The 21,712-nt window shown below is 48.1% G+C and overlaps 2 protein-coding genes across 2 annotated transcripts in view; one reads left to right on the top strand and one right to left on the bottom strand.

Annotated features, from left to right (window-relative positions):
* The window catches only part of RAB6B (RAB6B, member RAS oncogene family), a 55,149-nt gene extending 49,687 nt beyond the window's left edge, over nucleotides 1–5,462 (top strand). Inside the window, 3 exon segments of the mRNA XM_039243884.1 lie at nucleotides 849–942; nucleotides 3,732–3,798; nucleotides 5,330–5,462. Coding sequence (XP_039099815.1) covers nucleotides 849–942; nucleotides 3,732–3,798; nucleotides 5,330–5,394 — 226 coding nt within the window. The 3' untranslated portion in view covers nucleotides 5,395–5,462.
* A 6,787-nt stretch (nucleotides 5,463–12,249) lies between these two features.
* The window catches only part of LOC120239523 (serotransferrin-like), a 61,667-nt gene continuing 52,204 nt past the window's right edge, over nucleotides 12,250–21,712 (bottom strand). The window contains 1 exon segment of the mRNA XM_039243839.1: nucleotides 12,250–14,173. Within this exon segment, the coding sequence (XP_039099770.1) occupies nucleotides 13,960–14,173 (214 nt within the window). The 3' untranslated portion in view covers nucleotides 12,250–13,959.

Below are 21,712 nucleotides of genomic sequence, written 5' to 3' on the forward strand. Positions count from 1 at the left end.
CCCAAGGGATGTCTGCATGGAGCCCCATGTGCCCAGCCTGGCACAGTGGTGCGGGGGCTGGGGCCTGGCCGTGGCCACAGTGCAGCTGCAGACAGCAGTCCCTCGGGCCTCTGCTGGTTTCTGCTTGTGCTTTGTCTCTGCCCGCGAGATGCCTGCACCAGTGTGGGGGTTCGGGTCCCCAGGTGTGAACATGCAGAATCTCCTGTTTCTATGGGTAGGAGGGACACTTCCTCATAAGCGGCTGCTCCACGGCTGCCTCCAGTGCACAGGCACGGCTGACTTAGGGGCCACCTACGTGCACATTTGTCCACATATCTCATGGGATATGAATTGGTCAGATAAAGCGACAGGTCCTGGACCGTGGACTTCGTGAAGTGTGCTCTGACCGTCTACAGAATTATCTGACTTAGAGCCCGTGTTATTAGGGTCCTGTCCTTGAAGGAAGGAGAATGGCTCAAAGCACAGTTCTGTTGTCAAGGATAAGGATAAGGTCGAGGCAGTCACTTCTAACCTCACTGTCCTCCTGTGGAAAAGGGGACCGAAGACACCACCCAGAGAGGCATTGCGTGGCTCAAAGGGCTTTCTAGAGACGGACACACGGGATTTTGGACGCTTAGGGAAGGATGGGGAGGCCCGCTGCCTACTGCAGGGCCTGCTCCTGAGCGGGAAGGCACTGTGGAAGGAGAAGGGAGAGCTGATGTCCTGCCGTGCCCCGTGCCCTTCGTGCCGGCCGGGGCCCTGGATGGGAGCCCTGTCCTAGGGCTTGCTAGTTGGCTAGGCCTCCCTCTCCTCAGGCTGCTCCCTCTGCCTCTACCAGGGGCTCATGTCCCCCTTGCCCTAACTCACAGGCAGATAACCATCGAGGAAGGGGAGCAGCGTGCCAAAGAACTGAGCGTCATGTTCATAGAGACCAGCGCCAAGACTGGCTACAACGTGAAGCAGGTAGGACGCACCCGGCACTGATTCCGGCCAGTCTGGCCACGGGGCCACTTCAGCCGTGGGCCTGAGGGGCTGGTGACCAGGTTGGGGCAGGCAGCCTGAGCACCATAAATGCCACCTAATGGGGAACAAGGTGACTCCCTCTGGAGCTGGGAAGGCACACAAGAGAAAGAGAGAGAGGGGGAGAGTGCTCACTCCTGGGGTGGAAGGTGTCTGCAGCATGTCATCATTAGCCACTGTACAAGCAGCCAGCTGTATGGTCCCTGTGACATGCTGTCAGTGTCCAGCCACTAACTTCCAGGTGAGAGAAGCAGTATTTCCCTGGACCTCACTTGGGTCGGGGGTACAGGAAATTCAGTCCACCCAGCATTTGGGGGTTCATGCCTTGAGCTTGGCAAGTGCTCAGGGCTGTGCAGGGCCGGGTGGGCTTGCAGAAAGGAGCCTGCCCAGGGTGCGGTTGGAACTTGCAGGGGGTGAGGCCTGGGGAATCGAGCCTGTCGAGAAGCTGTAGCAGGGTTACAGCTGAGCCTTGCAGCAGGGGGCTCCGTAGGTCCCCAGACCCCCAAGAGCCCACCGATGGGAACCAGGGGTCAGCCGACTTGGGTGGGAAAAAGCTACGCTCCGTCTTCACTCACCTGACTGCTCTTCGGCACTTCCTTCAGCAGTGAATGCAGGCAACGGGACTCTATGGTGACGGCCGTCCCTGTGACTTCATCACAGCAGACCTCCCAGCCCTGTTCTTGTTACCTTGTGGCATGACAGGCCCCTCGGCCTTTCCCCTCCTTGCCGCCGCAGTTCCTGGGGTTACTAGACCTGCTGCCAGCTCGTTGTTTAACATGCTCGTGGGGAAGCAGATTCACTGCTGTCTAACAGGCCTGTGTCCTTAGAGAGGTTCTAAGTGCATCTCAGTTCTGAGCTGTTTCCTTTATGCTCCTGTATAACTAATGTCACTTACAAGGAGCCCAGAGGTTTCAGCAGACTGCCAGAGGGCTCTTCGGTTTGAGAAAGGTTAGAAGCCCCTGCCTTCAAGGAAGAGAGGGCTTGAAGAGGTGAGGAGGGAGAGTGTTGCAGACAAGGGTACCGCGTGAGCACGGGTGCGGCAGGAGGGGTGCCGTGGCATGGGGAGTGGGCTGGGTGAGGAGCGTGGCTCCGCGGGCCTGTCACTTCCACGCTGCCACCCCCAGCGGTGCCTGGGAGTGCTCCACAGCTGCCCACACAGCAGCTGGTCTGGATGCAGCGATGGTTCACCTGACATGGGCAGTCCCCGGGCCGCCGGCGCAGGTGGGGGACGAGTGGAGAGAGACAGGAGGAGGGGTCCAGCGTCCACGGGCCTCAGTGCCTTCCTCTGCAGCGCTGCTGTGGTGTCTCCTGGAGCAGGAGCTGCCTGTCCCTGGGGGCATGTAGGAGGCACAGAACTGCTGCTGTGTGTGGCCCTGCTGGGAAGTCAGAGGCAGCAGGGAAGCCACAGGCGGCAGTCCATAGGGCAGGTAGCTTCTGCCTCGGGAGGTGGCGGGGACAGGGGCAGGGAGAGGCTGATGCCTCCGTTACTTAGGACGCTCTGGAACCCAGGTGATGGTCTAAGCAGGAGTTAAATGTAGTCTGTCCAAATCCTGTGCGGTTCAGAGTCTTCACGCAGTGCAGACTCCTGGACTCTAAGCCTGATCATTTCTGCTCTCAGAGACCCCACACGGGACCCCAGGAGGTACCTTCTGACTGCCAGTTTGGCTGGTGGCAGGGGCCGTGACCTTTTTGACAGAGCAGGGCTGCCTGGGGAAGACCGTGAAGGAAAGCGCCAGAGGAGTGACATGGCACTCCGCACCATCAATCACTTCTTCTTGCCCGACTTGGGGCTGCCTCTGCAGGCTGCCCCACAGGGTCCCATACCCTGCCAGGCGCACCGGTGCCTTCTCCACCCAGGTCCTCATCACCTTTGCCCTGCCACCCAGCGCGGGTGCTCTCATTTAGCTGGGCTCTAGGGTGAGACCCCGAACAAGCCCTGCCTCATCTGAGTCCCCACAGTTGGTGTATATGGCGGGAGAGAGGGGTGTTCAGAACCTCCTGGTGCCTTATACTTCTGCTTTGTACTCATCACTCCCTAGGTCCCCTGCCTGCGCCACCTGACATCCCACGCGCCTGTGCCTGTGTGCATGCCTGCATACACCCCACACACATTCTCCCTGTGCATTTACAGACCTACCCACATGCACGCGCCCTCCACACATTCCCCCACACACTTACACGAACTCAGACACCACACTCCACATGCAACGTACATGTCACACTAACACCCACACCCAAACCCACACCGTCACGCTCACACTCACACTCGTGTGCTTTTCTCTCAGAAGTCTCTCTTTCCGATGGGACTGCACGGCCCTGGCTCCCGGTACCTTTCTGTGAATGCCTGTGGACTCATAAAACCCCCTGAGGAGAGGGTCATTTGTCTCCAGAGCAGGTCAAAAGCTGGTTCCCCAAGGGGCAGTGGGACAGAAGCCCGCCTAAGGGCCTAGATCATTTTCTGCACTGGGGTGGTTTCCTCACAGTCGCCATGACTCGTACACAGCTCCTGGTCACCCACAGCCAGCCTGCCTGGGTGAGAGGCCTGCCAGGGCCCAGATCTGCAACAGGTGCTAGGGGGAAGGGAGAGAGAAGTTAGGTGCGGCCCCTGCCCTCCAGGGCACACGAGGACAGACAGGAGAGCAAGGCCTGGGTCAGGACAAGAGGCTAGAGACGTAGCTGGGGGCAGGAGGGACGGGGCCAGAGGCTCACGCTGCATCTCCCCCTCTCTCCAGCTCTTCCGACGTGTGGCGTCCGCTCTGCCTGGAATGGAGAATGTCCAGGAGAAAAGCAAAGAAGGGAGTATCCTTTTCCTTTGATGAGTGGGTGAGAGAGATCGAGAGGCCATTTATCCACTGACGTAATCACCTAGTATTTTAGAGCAGTGGGCGCACCTCACGGGTCTGTAGCCCATCCTTCCCTGCTCAGGAGTATGGTGCGGGGCCTCTGTGAGGGGACAGAGCTGAACTCCAAGGGCTAGAAGACCTCATTCAGCTCTAACAGTGTAAGCTTCTACCTCCAAAACAGTGGGGGATTGGGTACCAGAGGGATGTGAGTGAGAAACCGAAACTCTGCCCATGTTTACAGTGAACATCGCTTTGTATTTCATGGATACAAGTAGCGTGTCCGCTGCACAGGAAGGCTTCTCCACACCCAGAACATGGCTCGACCTACTCTACCTGAGACACTTCCTGCTGTGTCCTGCCTGCTTCCTCCGCCCAGCCCTGCACAGCCCCAGAGTGCCCACTGCTCTGTGGGACAGGGTCCTGCTTGCACCGTCCACCCCAAACCTCAGGTAACACGCAGAAGCTGAAATTGAGGTTCAGAGAGGTAGTCTTGATTTTGCCAGCGGGAAGGAAGGCAGTTACTTATACGTACTCTGCCATGTTACAAAAAAAGTGTTCCTGTGTATGTACACAAGATAAACATACGCTATTTGTGTACACACACGTAGGAAAACTGAGGTGGAGGAAAAACAGGAGGAGGAAAAGTCAGAGGTCAAGTCACACTCAAAATATATGCCATGGCCAAGACGTGGCAAAGAGAGAAAATGTGATCTCAAGAAGCATGGCTCTTTATAGTACTTAAAGCCAAAAGACCCCCTCCCACAGTCCTCACGCAGGGGCCGCAGAAACGCCCTGGGCCTGGGACGCCTGCAGCAGGCCCCACAGCGCTGCCCGGGAGGAGCCCTCCTCCTCCTGCGCCGTGATCGGGCCTGCTGTGGGTGGAGGAGCAGCGTGGCTGTGCGTCTTGAACCCATTCCCTTGGTGGTTCTGAGCAGTGCTCCTCCAGCCCACAGTCCCCAGGCACAGGGGGAAGGGCTGGAGAGGGGGCTGTGCCGAGGCCCTGCCCCAGGGATGTGGCTTCCCCCAGCAGCCTCCTCCGAGTCTAAGTGCTGCCCTCTGACTAAAGCTTGAGGGGTCAGTGTTGCTGCGAGGGGCTAGGGCAAGGCACCCCTAGCCCTGTGCTAAGAGCTGGGACCCATACCTGGCCACCACCTCCCATGCACATTTGTACGGGGGGATTGGGAGGTAGCGAGGCTGAGGCACTGGTCGCCAGAAAGCTTCTGAGAAAGGGCCTCTCTCGCCCATGTTCACAGTCATCCCACAGCCCAAACGGGTTTTGGTTCAGGTGGGTAGGGGTGAGGGGGTGTGGGAAAAAGAGGGGTGGGAGCTGGTGACCCTGCGTCCTTCCTCCCCAGCCAAGCACAGAGCCCAGTCCCTAGGTGTTTGTGGAAGGACAGAGGATCTGCAGGGGCAGCTGAGGGATGCAGGGACATGAGCCAGGGTGGTAGCTCTCTGAGAGTCATGTTCCTTAGCACAGCCCCCTGCAGTGATCGACATCAAGCTGGACAAACCCCAGGAACCCCCAGCCAGTGAGGGCGGCTGCTCCTGCTAATGCAGCCGGACCTGCCAGCTTCCTTTGACACTACTCGCTTGTTGTGTTGCTTCCTATTGGTTAGCTTCCTAAGGGGGGTGGGGAATGAGCTTATCAAGATGGGAGGATTTTTCTTTTCTCTCTGTCTCTAGGAGTAGGGGGTGGGGTGGGGAGGGAGGCTGGGCATCAGGGATCACGTCACTCTTAACAGCTGTTACTTAAACAACTATTTTTTGGTTTGGTTGTAATATATTGTACTTTATTAAGATTGCCAAAAACTGTTAAAATTTAAAAAAAATTTAAATCATGTGTATACAACTTTTTGCCAGATAAAAATGTAGTCATTTTTATTTAAAAGATGTGCTTTTTGTTTTTGTATATTTGTAAACTTACAGAGAACCTTTTCCACACACCTCCTCCTTCCTGTCCTCTTTGAACCGTTAATCACCTCTGCCCGCCTCCCATCCCAGCCCAATAAATTACAATTAACTGGGCAACTTAATTGGGCTCCAGTGCCAGATCCTTCGAAACAGGCCCTACCTGGTTAAATCAAACACTGAACAAAACAGCCTCTGAAGAGGCAACTTTTAACTGTCCTTCTTCCATGGCCGGAGGGGAACATTAGCTGTGGCCCTGAGATGAATTTATGACCTTGTGGACAGTAGGGGAGCCCAGCAGCAGGCCCTCCTGGAATTACTTCTGCCTCTCCCCTCCCCTCTCTGAAAAGCCCTGAAGGGAGTGGAAGGCACTTGCGACAGGCAACCCATGTTCTCTGTGGTCCACTCAGTTACTGGCAGAGCAGGGTCATCGGAAGGAAGGACGAGGTGTGGTTGGTGGCCCTGGGCTCGGTCCACGTGTGGTTTATAGCCTTGGGGCACCACGTGTGGTTCTGCAAATGTTCTAACCAACTTTCCCATTGTTCAGCCCACATGTCTGGGTTGAATCTAAGGGAAAGGCAAAGAGAAACTCAGTGTGTGCCACCCTGAAGCCTTCCCCCTCAGATGTCGGGGGAAGCTAGAGCCTGCAGCACTCAGTATTTGTCTGTTATTGGGGACGGGAGGGTTGACTGTGGTACCGCCACCTTGAAGATGCACGTTCAGATCCTCGGTTGCTAATACTATATTGAGTGCTATTCTGGAAAAGCTGACTTCTCGATGTGTTTCTGCCCCACTGGCATAATGCAGTTTTGATCTTCGTGCACTTACCTTTGTGGATAGCGTAGCGGCACTCTGGTTGCCTGAGGGTACTGCTGACGCGGGGTCTCCAGAAGGCTGCCAGAGAGCCATCCTTGCCGTTTTGACTTCTTTCTGAGAAGGGCTTAATCCTGAGGACCTGTAAAATCTCTGAAGAGAAATCTAAGCGATGTAACCCATTTAGCCAGCATTCCAAATTGACCCACACTTACTGAACCAGAGCCTGCAGAGCCAGGCAGTAGGCAGAAACTCTGTCCCCAGATGGTAAACCCGGCCCTCAAAGCTGGCATGGACTCTGCCTCCGGGCTGCTGTGGGCATGTCCTGCATGAGCTAAAGGACCATCTGGGAGTGGTAGGGGGTGACCTTCCACCAAGTAGGACTCTAACAAGTTATTGCATTAGGACTTCTCAGAAACAAATCTAAAACGGCAGCCGTGTAAGTGGAGCAGAGCCTCGCAGGACTCCTGGATATCTGTCCTGTGGGCCTGCCACACACTTCCACACAGTTCAAGGAGACAGTATGTCCGAGCTGATCCTTAGAGGAATTGATCTTCAGGTGACGAACAGAGGAAGCAGGATTCACACTGAGCTCCTCTTTCAGTAGGCAAGGACCGATGTACGAACGGAATTCCAATGTCATGTGTTTAGTTTTTATATGTGTGTACATAATTATATATAGAGATAGACTTGTGTATACACCTTCCACACATTGTCACAGAGATACATGTGCTCAATGTATATTGTTTTTCCTGCTCTCAAGTTGGAACATGCATTGTGATATCAATTTTGGAAATTCAAAAGTACTGCAACGTGTTGAAATAAGAAATACTTAATATTGTCAAAAAACCTGTGATTGTCTTGCCATCAATAAACTAATGCATAGATGTGTTAAACTACAGGCAAAAACAGCCATGGGAATATGTGCACCGTATCTCTCTATACTTATATGCACAGGTGTGCACGCCCACGTGGCACACCCCCAAGTGGTGCTTGTTGGGAGAGTGCTTACTTACCTCGTGAGAATTTCTAGGAGTCCACGCTACAGAACCCGGCCTGGTTGGCAGTGAGGGCCATTGCTTGTGGCCCCTGGGACAGCCCCATTTGCTGGACTTTGCCTTGGGTCCCAGTGAATGAACGTATGGTGGATTATCATTTTCTTGGTACTAAAGAGTAGCTTTTCTTAAATATTACTGTAAAAACAAAGTAGAAACTCTGTTCCCTTCTCACGTGCACAGTTTATGGCACCACATTTTTTCCCCATCACAGCCTAGGAGTAGTAAGAGATGCCGTAGATGTCATGTGGTTCCACGTGGCCTCAGTGAGCCCTGCCTTCCTCACGCGTACACAAGGTCCTCTCCCGAGTCCAAGCTCTCTAGCCCTGCAGCTTCCGAGGCAGGGACAGTTGTCGCCTCTTGTCCTCCCGGATTAGTGGTGCCATTCCCTCCCATCACTCCCCTTCCCTCAGGCCTGATTGCCACACCTCACCTCCTGGTTTGGGGACGCCCCCAGCTATCTCACAGACACAGGTTGGTTCCTCGGCTTTCGTTCTGAGCAGGTGCTGTCACTGTTCTCTAGCCTGTAGACAAGAGAGCTTGTCTTGACTGGGAGCTAAGGTTCAATAATCGAGTGGTTAGGTTCCTTTGAAGAAGAGGTGATGAAATTGCCTCCGCATCCCCAGCGAGTGTTACATCTCGAATCCAGACGGGTCGGCACGAGGCAAGGCTGTCGTTCAGCCCTTCTCCCTAAGGGCCAGCCCTTACCTGGGCAACGGCCAGGGTCGTGTGCAGGCCCCCCACCTCCTTGTTTTTTAATTTGGAGGTCTCAAAGAAAAGCTGTCAGTAAAGCTTCTATTCCACAGGCATCTGAAAAATGAGAGCATCAGATGCAGGAAGCAGATAGCATAGATATAAACGTACATGTGTGCTGGAATGAAGGTGTGACGTCAGCAGCTTGAGCGTATAGTCCAAGGGTAGCAAGCTGGGTGACTGTGAGCAAGTCTCTGGGTCAAGAGGCCTGTCTGCCATCACTGTCACCTCTCTCTTCCGTCGGCACCCTCCAACATCCCGTAACACTCCTGGGTCTGAGGAGCAGTGGCCAGGTCAGTTCAAGGGTCTCAGGCTACAAAAACCAGGATTCAAAGGGCAGTAGCTAAATGTACAGACGTATCCTGAGTGCAACAGCCCTGTCCTCCTGCTGGCAAGCCAGTGCTGGCAGCCCCTGCCCTCAAGTACCAGGTGTGACAAAACGGCACCGCTGGCTTCGGTGTCCTGCAGGCAGAGCGGCCTCATTCCTTCACACGGCAGAAGGCAGGTGAGGACATCAGGAGGGGAGAACAGGCAGCCGAGGACTAAGACCCCCTGAGCCACGTGAGGGGCGACCTAACAGAAGCATGTCTTTGTGCATCAACCAAGCAGGGCTGTGTGCTCGCTAGTCTCCAAACTACCTCTCCCCAGGCGTGTGAGGCGTCACCACCCGGCTACGGCAGCACGAGGCAGCGGTCTCACGACCCCTCCAGCCTCGCAGGCGGGGAGACAGAAGCGAGAGGGCGACTTGCTTGTCATCATCCAGTAAGTTGGAAGCAGTCAGGGCCAAGGTGCCTCCATTCTTCGTCCATCGCCAACCCGATGGACGTCAAGGGCTGCTGTGCACGGGGGCTCCTCAGACCAGCTCTGCTTGGGTTAGGGTGTAAGGTTGTGTCCAGCGTACGCGAGCAAGCTGGGCAAGAATGCACATATGTTTCACGCTCCTCCATTGCCAACAAGGCCCAGTCCCCAAGTCCACTCTGATTGTCATGGGCACCTGCAGACCAGGGCACCCTTTGAATTTCTGGTTGAGATGAACTGTAGGTGTTCCAAAACTTCGGGCTCTCATGTGTAAACTCTCCGCGCCAGAGCCCTGCGTGGCCAACGCTCCCCGCAGGGCATGGCTTCTCCTCACACCGGGGTTTGGAAGCTTCCTTCCAGTGGGAAGCCTCCATACACGGAAGGCTAGCCAGCATCGCATGGTGTGTCAACTTGTCCCCTCACTTTCCCTCACCCATCCCCTTAGTGGTTGGCCATGAGGAGCACAGAGGGTGGCATTTCCATCTTTTACTGGCTCAGCAGGCGTAAGTGGCCACGTTGACTTTACATAAAACTGTGTAAAATGTGGAAGATTGAGCATGTTGATCAAACAATAAACTGTCCTGATTCTCAACACAAAACCTCGTCTAACATTTCTAAGGGGTGCAGTCCTATATGGAGGGGGAGGGGGAAGTGGGGCAAAAACAGATTTCCTCAAGCACCTGCTCCACAAAGACCCTCATCTCCTGTCTGGGTGCTGGGCCCTCCTCTTGGGTCCTCCACACACTCGGAAGGGGTGAAAGTGGGACACACTAATGACGTTAAAGCCACACTGATTTCCATAATCTCCACTCTCCCTCAAGACTGATGGAAGGAGAAGCCCCAGGCAGAACTGAGACTTAGGTGTGTGTGATCACTTCTGTCAACCCTGGTCTCCACTTACCATGGTGGTGGGCGGGGCAGGGGGGAGGTGGTTAAAGGGTGGGTACAGGGACTGAATCTCTCTTCCTTCTGGTAATTTCCAGACAGCCATTTAAAGAACATAAGGTGAACCATAATCATCTTTCGGATGACACCAAGCAGCCACAAACTACCTCCCCTTCCCCCCACGCTAATTAGAGAATATCCCCAAGAGGCCCCTTCAGTCTCAGTCATCTCCAGACTAAAAGAGGCCTTGAAGGCCAGGACAGCTGGGGGACCAACCCAAAGAGGACACAGAGGCCAAGTTCAGGCATAGAACCGCCCTGGGCCGGGAATGCTGGGAACTCTGGAGTACCGGGTCTCCTTCTTCGAGTTCCACTTCACTCTCTCTCTCTCTCCCCTTCAAAAGTTCAAAGTTTCTGGAACACCGTCCCATCTGCCACCTCAAGAAAGATGCCTCTAAATTAGGAGGGACAGGAAATAGAGGTCTCTGCCCACTAAGCCTAGCTTTCCTGGCTGCCAGATATAAAATGTGAGGTAGAGGAGGCACAGGCGATGTTCAAGGGCCAGAGGCCTGACGACAGCCAAGTGCACAAACCGGATTCAAGCCAGAGTCCCGCTGTTCCAAGACCAGCAGCCATTCCCCAGGGTGACCGGACCGGAGACAGTGAGGGGAAGGAGTAATCTCAGTAGGCCACAGCATTCCCCGCACGGCCGTCCAGCACCCCTCCCCTTGTCGGGTAAAGAGAGCACCGCTGCGGTTCCCCAGACCCACACGGGAGATCAGAGCGCTGGTGGCCGGCCTGTGTGAAGTGCCCCGCGTGCCGCAGAGGGATGCTGCTCCAGGCGGCTTTCCTGATCATCGCAGCTGTGCTGGGGTCCAGTGAGCAAGAGTGGGGACAGGAGCTTTGGACACCCCTTGCTAACTTCAAATGCAAGAACGCCAAGGTATACTGACATACAAATATACCAAGAATACCACCAACAAAAACGCTATTTCAGCTGAAACATAATCTTAAGTAAACGGAACGCCAGCGCCTCACACATTACCAGAACCACGGGGACGCTGGGGGCTCAGGAGGTACCCAGACAGAGGCCATGGGAAAAGCTAAGTGGCAAACCCAGGCGCCCCCTGCTAACAACAGCCGTCGCTGGCCAGGACCCCGGCAAACTGGCAGGCACCTGGCAGTCAATGGGCCACCTTGGGAAAGGGCTTGGAAAAAGAACTGGGCTCGAGAGCAGGATGGCCGGTCCCCAGGGCCCCCGCTCTATACGTGTGCCCCATACCCTGTGGAAGACCGCAGGCCAGAGGCAATGGTGTGCCCAGGGCATATTCATCATAGCCACCCCCCGACAATAGCGTCCTCGTGGCCCGCACCCCTCCCTCAGCAGGGAACAGGATCATTGGTATCAGGTGGCAGCCGGCCTGGGGGCAGTCTCAGTGCCCATACACACTCAGTGGCTCAGACACCATGTTCCCAAAAAAGAGCTCTTTCAAGCCATGACTGTCTCATCTGTGACACACAGTTGTGCCTTGTCTGCCATCCCATGACTGACCTCTCTTTCCACTGTGGCCACACTTCCCTCCCACCTCATGAAGAAATGGACGACTTTGGCCAAATGGCTTCAGGGCCACCAGAGGAGAGAAAACACATGACCTATCAAATCTCCTTCCCAGCACCCGAGGGAAGCCCCTGTTGATCTCATCCCGGCCCAAATGCACAAGAATGGGTGGCTGTAGCACAGGAGTAGGAAGCAGCAGGACGAGAGAGTGCTGACTTCATCCAGTCAGAAGAACTGAACAGGGCTCGTGGCCCGAAGGACTTAAAAACCAAACCTACTGAAGGTGCATGTAACACTCCGGGGCAGATGACTTCTGAGGGTGTTCCTAGGAGCCCATGTACCTGGTAAAGCATCTATTAAGCATGCGGATTCCACAGACCACACCAGATCGGCCGCTGAGTTGAATGTTTAGGAGCAGGAGCCTCAGAAGGGCTAACCAGCACCACAGATAATTCGGATGCACACCAGCATCTGAGAATCCGTGTTTGAGGTATGACATTACTTTTTCGGGAGATCATCTTTCAGCCTTGAAGACAATTCAACTTTGCTCCCCTTGTCATTTTTTTGGTATATTGCCTCCTCTAATAAATTATAACAGTTTATTAACCAGAAAAAACCCCCAAAGTAAAACCAAGAGATTACATGCCTCTTAACAGCAGCATCAAGCCATCGGTTTTTATTCACACAAGCACCTGTGATTATGTAAACATGTCACATTTATCACAACCCTTTTTGATTTCTGGCTCATTACTCTTACCTATTTCCTTAAATCACTGCTGGCTAATAAGGACAAAAACTAAGAATCCAAAGGACAGAAAGAACACCAGCAGCACTGAAGCTTTAGGATAATAACTGCCACGGTCAAGGTCCAATGTCTTTCCCGTGTCAGCTTGCACGTATTCCATACACGAGCAGCGAGGTGTTGGAAACTGAGTTGAGGGCACAGGGGAGCTGTAGTCTGACGCAGAGCTAGAATCACCCAAAGGAAGATGTGATGGCGGCCAGAGGCTTGGGCTGCAGCACACATGGGGCCCACCTGCACTGGGATGCTATCAGCTCCGTGCTTCTATGGACTCCCCCTGACCCCTCACGGCCAAGGTCGGTGCCCATGCTGCGTGCTTGCAGAGCACCCATGCCCCTGTCATGCTCTGACCACACTCTTCTGGGATTAACTTCTCACTTAACCCACAACCACTCTGATCTCATCTGAGGCTTTAGCTGAGCTTGTGCCTGAGGGTGTGAAGTAGGGACAGCACTTTGCTCCTGTGTACACTGCCGTCTGCAGGCCCTGGAGATGTGGAACCAGGCCTGCACCCTACCTCACACATGCTCCCGCTTATACTCACTATACCCTTCCATTTCATTGCTTTGAGCCATACAGGTTGTTTTTATTTGCCAATAAACACATAATAATTTATAAAAGCCACTAAAAAAGCCAACATTCAAGAAGACAACAAAGAACATCATTTTGAAGAGGCCAACTTTTCTTTTAACCAGCAGTGAATATGCACTTTAAAAAACTGCAGAGAACTTTTGTCATTCACATGTGGTCCACAGCATTCTGTCTCTGAGTACAAAACGGGCTGGTCAAACAGAGCACAAACACATCCCAGGAGCCCTCAGCCATCCAGAAAACCACAACAGCTTCTCAATCTCCAGACTCCTCAATTAAGGGAAACCACGAGAACACAGAGACCCTTGGCAATGGGGATTTAGCATTTACAGTTCTGTCATCTGGGAAGGACTCCGAGGGCTCAGGGCATGTTTTTGAAACCTAAGTGCTATAAGGCTGGAGTGTGGACCAGTCACAAGCTGATGAAGAACAGACCAGCTGTCAACACAGCCTTGCTGTTTTCTCCCTGTCTTCATATGTCAGGAGACCATCTTGTAAACTGCACCCGCACATCTGAGAATTCACAAAGGACCAGATGCTGTACTGCCCACAAACACCAAGGACAAATGGAAATCAAATGGTTCCATACACAGACAGGTTTGTTTTCAGCAAAAGGGACTAAAGCACAGAGCAGTGGATAAGAAATTTTCAGATGATGATCATATTCACATGATAATACCCTCTTGACCTTATGTCAAGCATATGTTAAAGGGACAACACCTTACTTAACAAAAGGAAGACACACAAGTAAATGAAATTAAAGCACCGAGGGAGAACTGAACTTAAAAATAAAAATTCCAAGTTATTTTTGACATTAATTTGTTTCCAGAGCAAGAAAATGTTTCTTATTACATTCTGTACCCCTTCTTTATCAACTCCAGGCTACCACACCCTTGTCCAAAACTATCAGTCACACACATACGGATTCAACCGTCCTGCACTTTGGCTCTGCCCCTCAGGCGATCTTAGCGAGCCATTTCTCCAGGTCCCGGATGTCAGCAGAGCCAGCGTCCCCTCTTCCGCCCTTGGCACTGCACTCCAGGAACTCCACTTTGAGAGGCAACTGTGAGAACTCAAATTCTTTGCCTTTCTTTCCCAGCTGAACAGGGGCAGGGCTGGAGCTGTCCAGTGTGCTGGGGGCAGCAGAACGGGTGACTCGTAAAGTGTTGCTGTCACACAAAAGAAAAATGAGGAGTCAGGAAGAAGAGAGTAACTTATAGAGCGATTAAAGGCCTTTAGGAAACCACATTCTTTCCTAAATATTTCGGCTCCTTTAAATACTTAACCATAAAACTGTCAATTATGCTACTAAGATTGCTGAATAACCCTCTGCATTCAAAGACTGTTCTCAGATAGGAGCGATGTGGGTCCAGCCTGACTTGGCTTGATGAAGAGCAGGTCAGTAACGTCCCCAGGCCCTACCAGTGCCCCCTGGCCCTCTTCCACCAGAATCACCTGCATGATGCCATTTTTAGACGTCTATATATACAAATAAATCAAGAGTCAGATGCTCAAATGGCTGTGCCACCCAGACACTCTGAACACCTTTTTTAAAATACATACGGGGCGCCTGGGTGGCTTAGTCGGTTAAGCATCCGACTCTCGCTTGGGTCATGATCTCGCGGTTCGTGGGTTCGAGACCCGCGTCAGGCTCTGTGCTGACTGCCAGCTCAGAGCCTGGAGCCTGTTTCAGAATCTGTGTCTCCCTCTCTCTCTGACCCTCCCCTGCTCACGCTGTCTCTCTCTCTCCTAGAAACAAAAATAAAAAAAATATATATATATAAAATACATACTATAAGTGTTACAATAACTTAACTGAAAGTTAAGTGTGGGTAGATAGAGTATATTTATCACCAGTCAGTCTGGATACAGAGCTTAGAAATCCACGAATCCAATTTGGGCCCAATCACTATTCTCCAACCTCTTTACCCACTAAAACCTTCCCAATTTAAGTTGTCTTACTGCTGTCACCTGCTGGCCCCCAAAAAGAGTATAGCAATGCTCATTGTCTACTTCTCCCACTTTCTGCTATTCAGAAGCAGAGAAATCCATGCTCCCCAACGTGCTTTCTTACAAAATAAAGCATTTCTTGAAGCTAGAAGACTGCATGAAAATTAGTGAAGAGTCTGCAGAAAAAACTAAGTAATACCTTGCTTAGAAACACACGTGAAAAAACTTTTTAAAAAAGAATACAAAGTTCAAGATATTACTTATCTCTTGACAGAAAGGGGGAAAGGCTTTTGGGGAGGAGCCCTTAGGGCCTTCTAAGCAAGGTGGTAGGCCATGGGTATCCATTTTAATATTCCTTAGATTCAATGTATGTGTCATACGTATCCCTTTATATGTAAGATACTTTACAATAAAAAAAACTTAGGGGCACCTGGGTGGCTCAGTTAGTTAAGTGTGCAACTCTTGGTTTCAGCTGAGTTCACAATCTCATGGTTTCATAGGTTTGAGCCCCACCCAGGGCCCTGGACTGAAAGCAGGAGGCTGCTTGGGATTCTCTCTTCCTCTTTCTCAGCCTCTTCCCTGATCATGCTGTCTCTGTCCCTCTCAAATAAATAAATAAGCTTAAAAAAAAAAAAAAATCTTAAAAAACTGAAAAAGGAAAAAAGGCCAACCATAGCATGTACTTGCCATAAAGCTACATGAAAATAGTTATAACCCTTGTTATTCAGAAGACTATGAAACCTTCCTAACTTTTAACATTTTGCTTCACTATAATACAGCATTTTCTTCTGTATTACTTTTCTATTGCTCTTTAGAGTGAAAAGCAAATGAATTAAGGAAAGCGTGTGTTTTGAACACAGGAAGACTTGGGACTATACTGCTAAATAGAAAAAAACCCAAAATGGATACACAAATATTATGATCACCTTTTCCCCCAATTCCCAACAACTGCAGAATTTCTAGAAAAACCAAACCATCTAACTGTCCCAATTTCCTTAGTCTAACAACAACCAATTTACAGTCTCAAGAGAGAGAACATCAAGAGTAAGGAAAGAGATGAAAAATGTGCAATTTCAGAAGGGACACAAACCACCAGCAGTGATGTTTACAAGATGGCAGAATAGCTGTTTTCAGCACAAGCCGTCTTCTGACAGAACCATTATTTTGAATAACTACCTATGCATGAAGAGATAAGGGATCCAGGTCAAAGATCACAGGACCTGGGTATGTTATATAGAAATAAGAAAAGATGCCCTGAAGAGAGTAGGAAGGACAGTTTCATGTTACCCACATTACTTCTCCTGCAACATGGAGAGATATGCTTCACATGTGGGAAGGACAGTGAGGTGAGCACTCACTATTCCAGAAGACCCAGCATCAGGCAGGCCCCCATGGCCCCAGCCCACTCCTGTGGACCCAAGCCCCAGGATCACAATGGGCCAGCCCTGGCCCAGCACAAGGCCTGGCCGAGCAGACCCAGGCACTGACCAGACAGGAGAGATTCAGGTGCCAGGGTGCCTGAGGGGACCCTGGTGCCAGGCCTGCTTCCATGGAGCCAGTCAGTAAGCGCACCAACCCATGGACCTAGGAGCTAGGCCAGCCTGCCCAAGGACTCCAATAGCAAGCCCATCAAAGGAACAAAATGAAGCACCAATAACTGACCTTAAAGAAATGGAGATCTACGAACTACCTGACAAAGAATTCAAAATAATCCTTTGAAAGTTGATCGAGCTATAAAAGAAAAAGACAACCCAATAAAATGAGAAAAACAATATATGAATAAAAATGAGAAATTCAGGGCACATGGCTGGCTCAGTTGATAGAGCATGTGACTCTTGACCGTCGGGTAGGGAGTTGAAGCCTCACATTAAGCATGGAAACTACTTTTAAAAAAAATTCAACAGAAAGAAACCATAAAACTTTTTTAGGATATTCTGGAGCTAAATAACACAGTGACTGAGGTGAAAAATTCTGAGATCATTAACAGGAGACTTACTGAAGCAGATAAAAGAATCAGAGTGCTTAAAGGCAGGCAATTTAAAGTTACTCAATGAGAAGAACGAAAAGAAAAAAGACAAAAAGAGTAAAGAGAGCCTATACAGGGGCACCTGGGTGGCTCAGTCAGTTAAGCATCTGACTTTGGCTCAGGTCATGATCTCACGGTTCATGAGTTTGAGCCCCAGGATGAGCTCTGTGCTGGAGCTTGCTTTGGATTCTGTGTCTCCCTTGCTCTCTTGCCTCTCCCCTGCTCGCACTCTGGCTCTCTCACAAAAATAAACATTAAAAAAGAGAGAGCCTATATAACTTACAAGACATTAAAGGAACCAAGTACGTGCATTATGGTAGTCCCAAAAGGAGCAGAGAAAGACAAAGAAACAAAGTTTATTCAAAGATAATAATAAAGAAAAACCCTAGTCTAGAAAGGGAAATGCACATCCAGATCCATTAAGCCCAAAGAACTCCAAACAGATTAAACATTAAGAGAAAGTTTTTCGCTCTCCTTCACATGTGATAGACAGCTTTGCTGGGTACAATATTCTTGGTGGCAGTTTTTTTTTTCTTTCAGCACTTTGAATATACGATTCCAAATGGCCTACAAAGCATATGGTAAGACTAAGAAATTTAGTCTTGTGGGTTTCCCTTGTTTGTGACAATTGGCTTTTCTCTTGCTTTCAAAATTCTCTTTGACTTCTGTCAATTTGAATATAGCAGATGCACAAAATAAAGAGAAAGCATAGCACCACAAATAGATCATTAAATTACAAAGACAGAGAAGAAAGGGACAAAGGAATTATAAAACAAAACAACAGAGTAAATCCTTACCTATCAGTTAAACGTAAATGGCTTAAATTCTTTAATCAAAACAGAGTGGATGAATGGATTAAAAAAACAAGATTGAACGATATTCTGTCTCCAGATTATAGAGATTTAAGGTTCTACATGAAGTGACAAAAAAGATATTCCATGCAAATGGTAACCAAAAGAGCAGAGCTGGCTAGACTTATTTAAAGAAAACAGACTTTAAGTCAAAAACTGTCACAAGAGACAAAGAAAGTCACTGTATAATAAAAAAGGGATCAGTTCATCAAAAGGATATAATAATTGTAACCATGTAGGCACCTAACATCAGAGAATCTAAATACATAAAGCAGATTAACAGAACTAAAGACAGAAATGCATAGCAATACAATGATAGCAGGGGACTTCAATACATTTCCAATAATGAACAGATCATCCAGACAGAAAATCAATAAGAAAACAGCGTATTTGAATAAGACTACACCAAATATAACTAACAAACACAGAACATTCCATCCAACAACTGCAGAATGCATTCTTTTTAAGTGTACACAGAACAGTCTCCAGGATAGATAGTATGTTAGGCCACAAAACAAGTCAACAAATTTAAGAAGACTGAAATCACATCAAGTACCTTTCTGAGCACAATGGTATGAACCTAAAAACCAAGAATAGAAGGAAAATTTGAAAATTCACAAATATGTGGGGAGTAAATAACATATTTTTGAATAACTAATAGGTCAAAGCAAATAAAAGGCAAATAAAAAAATACTGGAACAAATAAAAATGGAAATTCAACACACCAAAACTTACAGGATGCAGCAAAGGCAGTTCTAAGAGGGAAGTTTGTAGCAATAAACATCTACCCTAAGAAAAAAGGAAAATCTCAAAAAAACAACCTAACTTGATAACGTCTAAAAACTAGAAAAAGAACAAACTAATCCCAAAGTTAGCAGAAGGAAGGAAAAAATTAAAATCAGAGCATAGATAAATGAAATACAGTCTAGAAAACAATAGAAACTATCAATGAAAAGAGAGTCGGTTTTTTGAAAGAAAAAACTGACAAACTCTTAGCAAGGAGGAAAAAGAAGACTAAAATTAATAAAATCAGAAATGAAAGGGCTACCTTATACTATAGAAATACAAAGGATAAGGCACTACTATCAACAAATTAGACAACCTAGAAGAAATAAACTCTTAGAAACACACAACATATCAAAACTGAATCATGAAAAAATAGAAAATCTGAACAGACCAATAATGAGTAAGGAGGCTGACTGTATCAGTAATTAAAAGCCATAAGGAAAAGCCCAGAACTGGACAGTATCACTGGTGAATTCTACCAAACTTTTCTTCTAAAGAAAAAAAAAATTTTTGTTTTTGAGACACAGAACCCAAGTGAGCAAAGAACGGAAAGAGAAAGAATTCCACAAGGTACAGAGGGAGAGGGAGAGACAGTGCAGAGCCCGGAGTGGGGCTTGAACTCAAAAACTGAGATCATGACCTGAGCCAAAGTTGGATGCTAAAACGGCCGAGTCACCCAGGTGCCCCCTACCAAACATTTAAAGAAGAAATCAACACCAGTTCATCTCAAACTTCCTAATTAAAGAGGAGGTAACACTTCCAAACTCATTTTACAAGGCCAGCATTACCCTGGTATCAAAGCAAAACAAGGCCACTACAAGAAGACCATAGGCCAACATCCCTAATGAACACAGATGCAAATTTCTCAACAGAATACTGGAAAACCAAATTCAACAGTACATACATTAAATGGATTGTACACTATGATCAAATGGGATTTATTCATGAAAAGCTCAACATATCTATAAAGGTGATACATGTTAACGGGATGAAGGATAAAATCATATAATCATCTCAATAGATACAGAAAAATCATTTGACAAAAATCAACATCCTTTCATGATCAAAACTCAACAAAATAGGCACAGAAGGAATGTAGCTCAAAATAATAAGGGCCATATATGACAGAAAATATCATACTCAATGGTGAAAAGCTCAAAGCTTTTCCTCTAAGATCAGGGAAAGCCAAGGATGCTTTTAATCTTTGGCTTTTCCTGACTCTCACCGCTTCTATTCAGCGTAGCACTGGAAGTCCTAGAGAGAGCAATTAGGCAAAGAAAGAAATAAAAAGCATGCAAATCAGAAAAGAAGTAAAATTATCCCTGTTCACAGAGGACTTAATCTTATAAAGTCTTAATCTTACAAATCCCTAAAGAAACCATCAAAAAAGCAGAGCTACTAAACAAATTCAGTAAAGTTGTAGGATACAAAACTGATATACAAAAATCAGTTATATTTCTATGCACTAACAAACTATCAGAGAAATTAAGAATTAACAATCCTATTTACAATGTATCAAAATAAAATACTTAGGCACAAATGTAATGAAGTAGGTGAAAGATCTATACACTAAAAACTATAAGCCATTCATGAAAGAAATTGAAGACATGAATAAAGGAAAAGATGTTCCTTGTTCCTGAATTGGAATAATTAAATACTGTTAAAATGTTTATACTACGCAAAGCCCTCTATAGATTCAATGCAATCCCTATCAACATTCCAATGGAAATTTTCACAGAAATAGAAGAAACAAAGGATGAATGGATAAAGAAAATGTGGAATATAGATAGTGTGGAATATTCTCTAGCCCTGAAAAATGAGGAAAACCTACTATTTACCACAACATGGATGAACCTAGAAGACATTATGCTAAGTGAAATAACAGACACAGACACAGTAAGACAAATATTGTACGATCACATTTATACATGGAATCTAAAACAAACACAAACACAGGGCGCCTGGGTGGCTCAGTCGGTTAAGCATCAGCTCAGGTCATGATCTCACAGTTTGTGAGTTCAAGCCCTACGTCGGGCTCTGTGCTGACAGCTCAGAGCCTGGAGCCTGCTCCAGATTCTGTCTCCCTCTCTCTCTGCCCCTCCGCTGCTCACTCTGTGTGTGTCTCTCTCTCAAAAATAAATGAACATTTAAAAAAATTTTTTTTAAATAAATAAAATAAAACAAACACAAACAAGCTAAGGAGAATGGTGGTTACCAGGGGTGGAGTGAGAAATGGGGAGCTAACAGTCAAAGGCTCTAAAGTTTCAGTTACACAAATAAGGATGTGCTAGAGATCTACTATACAGCATAGTATCTACAGTTAACGATATTGCCTTGTACACTTAAAATCTACCACTAGGGTATCATAAGTATTCTCAAGAAGAACCTCTCTCACACACACAAATAATTAAGGGAGCAGGAGGAAACTTTCGGAAGTAATGGATATTTTAATGGCCTCAATGGTGGTGATGGTGTCAAAAGTGGATATTTATCCCCAAATCCACAGGGCTGTATATATTAAATATGCACAGCTTTCTAAGTATCATTTACGCCTCCATTAAGGGGTTTAAAAATCTCTTTATATTCAACTTGAAGGCATGATGTCTTTGATAAATCTGATTGAAGAGTCAACTTCACTCGTTATATATTAAAACATTTAAAGTATATGGAATTAAATATATCATTTTCAATTAAAAGGAAAAAAAGGAAGAAACCATAGAAAATGGCACACTAGGCCTGGTAAAATTTTTCTGTAAAGAACCATAAATTAAATGTTTTGGGCTAGTGGGTGACATTTAGTCTCTGTCACATATTTTTCTACTTTTCTTATTTTTTTGCCTGTCCTTTAAAAATGTAAAACTAAAAAAATAATAAAATACATACACACATACATAAATGTATAAGTATTCCTTGTTTGCACACCCTGAGCAGGAATTTGTTAACCATAAACTCTTGAGTAGAGAGGATCATATTTTCCCCTATAGCCACATCCTAAATGCAGGGTCTGCCATATACGAGATGAACTACAGGTTCTTGTTAAGTGAATAAATGAATAATAAGTAAATCCTAGGGAGAAAAAAAATGTGTTCAAAGTT

This window comes from Hyaena hyaena, unplaced genomic scaffold, assembly GCF_003009895.1.
Source record: "Hyaena hyaena isolate Hyena2069 unplaced genomic scaffold, ASM300989v1 scaffold_234, whole genome shotgun sequence".
NCBI lineage: Eukaryota > Metazoa > Chordata > Mammalia > Carnivora > Hyaenidae > Hyaena > Hyaena hyaena.